Source organism: Neltuma alba, unplaced genomic scaffold (assembly GCF_004799145.2).
Source record: "Neltuma alba isolate B1F8T4 unplaced genomic scaffold, ASM479914v2 tig00004954_pilon, whole genome shotgun sequence".
In the NCBI taxonomy this organism is placed as follows: Eukaryota; Viridiplantae; Streptophyta; class Magnoliopsida; order Fabales; family Fabaceae; genus Neltuma; species Neltuma alba.
The window spans coordinates 78,114-81,560 of record NW_021633927.1 but is presented as its reverse complement, the minus strand read 5'-3'; the positions used below and the strand labels follow the sequence as shown (position 1 = coordinate 81,560).

Here is a 3,447-nt window from a genome sequence, read left to right as displayed (position 1 = left end):
TTTAGTGTTTGAAATTTGTAATATAACTAAAATCTTCAAAATATTTTCATAAAACATTTCAAATTATAATATATGTAATCTTTAAATAAATATTTTTAATATTTTTTTTCTTTTCAGGTTGTAAATATTTATTTTAAAATTTTAAAATATTTTAATCATAATAAAAATTTAATATTAAATCATAATCATTTACATTTTCAGTTGGATCCAACATTGTTTAAATAAATAAAACTAACGTAAATTACAAGAACTGAAAATAAAAAATATTTATAATTTTACTTATATTTGTAATTTAACATGTTTTATTAAAATATTTTTAATAGTATAAGTTATATATACAAATTTCAAACATTGTAAAATTACTTATATGTTTTTTGGTCTAAAAAAATCATAAGAGATGAGGAATTACTCGGGAGAGGTATATTAATCAAGTTTTCTTTTTAATTGAAGAAGGGCATTTTGGAGATTTAACAACATTCAAAAATCCCTAATTAGGTCTCATGGCCTAATTAGGAATTTGCTAAAAGTGTAGGCCTAAATCTGAATTTAGGTATTTCGGCTGGATTTAATTGGGATTCTCCCTTTTTTTAATCCTTGTTACCAGATTCATCTTGCAAGGAAAATCTTGTCAAGAAGGATAATATCAAATAATTTGAGATTGTAACAGCACAAATCAGCCTATAAATTCCTGTGTCATCGTCTCGAATAACCACTTGGGAACTTCCACAAAGGGTACTCCATATTTCTCACCATGGCCAACAAATTAAGAAATAAGAAGACTTGGGTTGTGTTCTGCTTCCTGTTGCTTTTTGTGCAAATGACGATGCTCAGAAGCTTTTGAAGAAGTTGAACAAACCGGCTGTTAAGAGTATCAAGGTAGACATATGCGTGTGTATATATAAAGCAAGCAAGCAAGTGAATTTTTTTTTTTTTGGGTACTTTTACTGAAAATTTGAAATTATTTGTGGGTTTTACAATTCATGATGCTCTGTGCTAACAATTTGTCTGATTAAATGCAGAGTCCTGATAGAGATATAATTGACTGTGTTGACATTTTAAAACAACCAGCTTTCGATCACCCAAAACTGAAAAATCACAAAATTCGGGTACGAGGTTTCCCTTTTGTTTTACTATTTCTCTGGTTCAAATTTTGAAACCAGGCAATTATTAATTATTTCTCACATGATTGAAGATGAGGCCATGCTCTTACCCAGAAGGGATAGTGTTTGAAAAAAGCAACGTGGCATCAAAATCAGCACCAATTTCTCAACTTTGGCACCAAAGTGGAAGTTGTCCAGAAGGAACCATTCCTATTAGAAGAATAACAGAAGAAGACATATTGAGGACAAGTTCTACCCAACAATTTGGGGAGAAGAATCTCCAGACAAGCCACTTACCGTCATACGCTGGAGGTCAACGTGTCAACGAGGTATCACTAAATGTGGTCTCTCTAATAACCAGACTACAAGCTTAGTGTGTGTTTTGTTTTGTTTATTGTAACGAGCATAAATTCTTAGGAGAATCACACCCCAAAAGCTAGCTGTTAGAGTTGGGGAACAAAGGCCTCATCAGGCCTCTCATTGTAGCCTTCTGATGCGAGATTTATGACATTTATTTGATGTTTTTATATTCTTGGAGTGTCCAGCATGCCTCAATTTTTGTGAAAGGGGATAAATATTATGGAGGCAAGGGAACCATGAACGTCTGGAACCCTAAAGTTCCACAGGACGTGGAATGGAGTGTATCTGCAATTTGGGTTATGAATGATGCCGATAAACAAAAACTCAATGCAATTTTTGCTGGGTGGCAGGTAAAATAAACAATACAAGTTAAGCGTTAGAAACCATATGAACATATACAAACGTATTTTGACTTGCTGGTTTACTTTTTGCACAATCAGGTGAATCCATATCTATATGGGGATAATCGAACCAGACTTTTTACATTTTGGACTGTGAGTTCCAACTTCCAAGTTCTTAGCAGCCCCACAATTCTTCTTCTTGCTTTTTAAAATGTTTTATTAATTTCTGTCATTGATATTTTCTTAATATTTGTGATATGACAGAATGATAATGATAAAAGCTCAGGATGTTATGATCTTCGCTGTTCTGGCTTTGTCTTAACGCTGGAATAGCCGTTGGAAGCACCATCAAACCCTTATCTGTATACAATGACACAAATTCCCAATATGATATCACCATCATGATCTGGAAGGTACCATTTTTCCTTAGTTGTGTCCTCTCTCTTTGCAGGAATATATAGCTTCACCAATTAGAAAATTACATATTCCATATACTTCTCTTTATGTATATAAGTTATACAAAAAGCCACATTAATATTCATATGTTATAAGGCCTTGAATTTAACTCCAACAACTAGCTTTTGAGGTGTGGTTCCTCTAAGAACTTGTGCTTGTTACAAAAACTTGATCTATTTGTCTTTTTTATAACTCCGGCTTACATTGGAATATCAAGAACCGTATAAATATTTTTTTTCTTGAAATAGAAAATTTGCATAATTGATGAGCAGGACAAAAGCAACGGAGACTGGATGCAATATGGTGCTGATAAAGTTATGGGATATTGGCCTTCGTCTCTGTTCACGCACCTCTCTGATAGTGCATCAATCATACGGTGGGGGGGTCAAATTGTAAATGCAGCTACTAATGGGCAACACACCACAACTCAAATGGGAAGAGGGCAATTTCCGAGAGAACATTTTGGAAAAGCCAGCTATTTCAAGAACATTAAATTTGTTAATGGTCAAAACCAAATGGTTCCTGCTGATAACACTTTCCCTCAGGTTGATCGTCCCAATTGCTATGACGTCCAATCTGGCCGTTCTGATGACTGGGGAAGATTCTTCTATTTTGGGGTCCTGGCAGAAACCCTAATTGCCCATGATCTTTGTTTGATTCGACTAATACGATATATCTAAAAGCAATATTAATGGACTGTGATGTTCGAATTTGCCAAATGTTTTATTCATCAATATACGCCTTACAAACTATAAAAAGAGAAAAACTATAAAGACTTCATTAGTGACATGCATATTAATTATCCCTTAATGTTATTACAAGTTCATGCACCTGATCCCTTAATATTATTATATGTTCATCATTCAAAATGCAGCGCACCAGAAAATGGTAAAGTTTGGTGGTAGGAAGTAGTTACCAGTAATAAGTTAACCAGTTTATTGATTATGGTTTTTAGTTTGCCAAGTAATTGAGTCAACTGATGAATCCTATGGCAGTGATTTTAATGGAAATTTTAGTGGCAGGAAAGAGTTACCGGCACGCAATAAGTTAGGTTAACCCATGTGATTGGTTTTTTTTTCTAGTTTATTCAAATCGAATGATCTATCAAATTCCACATATTATAAGTAACTTTATTAGATTTTTTTTAAAGAAAAATTTAGGTGAGTTGGGTTTCGATAGCTTAGCAGGAT

At 33.4% G+C, this 3,447-nt stretch overlaps 1 protein-coding gene across 1 annotated transcript; it reads left to right on the top strand.

Annotated features, from left to right (window-relative positions):
- The first annotated feature begins 397 nt into the window (after positions 1-397).
- On the top strand, positions 398-2,937 carry LOC114746386 (uncharacterized). Its single transcript, XM_028934603.1, has 6 exons — positions 398-418; positions 1,020-1,106; positions 1,193-1,429; positions 1,646-1,810; positions 1,901-1,954; positions 2,530-2,937. Exons 1-6 carry the CDS (start codon positions 398-400, stop codon positions 2,935-2,937), a joined length of 972 nt encoding a protein of 323 aa, XP_028790436.1.
- The last annotated feature ends 510 nt before the right edge of the window (positions 2,938-3,447 follow it).

What these genes read in the sequence shown, in the direction of transcription:
- LOC114746386 (XM_028934603.1), top strand. Translation starts at nt 398, where the DNA reads ATGAGGAATTACTCGGGAGAG. An exon ending in TGAAAAATCACAAAATTCGG is followed by an intron (nt 1,107 to 1,192) that starts GTACGAGGTTTC and finishes ACATGATTGAAG; the next exon opens with ATGAGGCCATGCTCTTACCC. An exon ending in GAGGTCAACGTGTCAACGAG is followed by an intron (nt 1,430 to 1,645) that starts GTATCACTAAAT and finishes TGGAGTGTCCAG; the next exon opens with CATGCCTCAATTTTTGTGAA.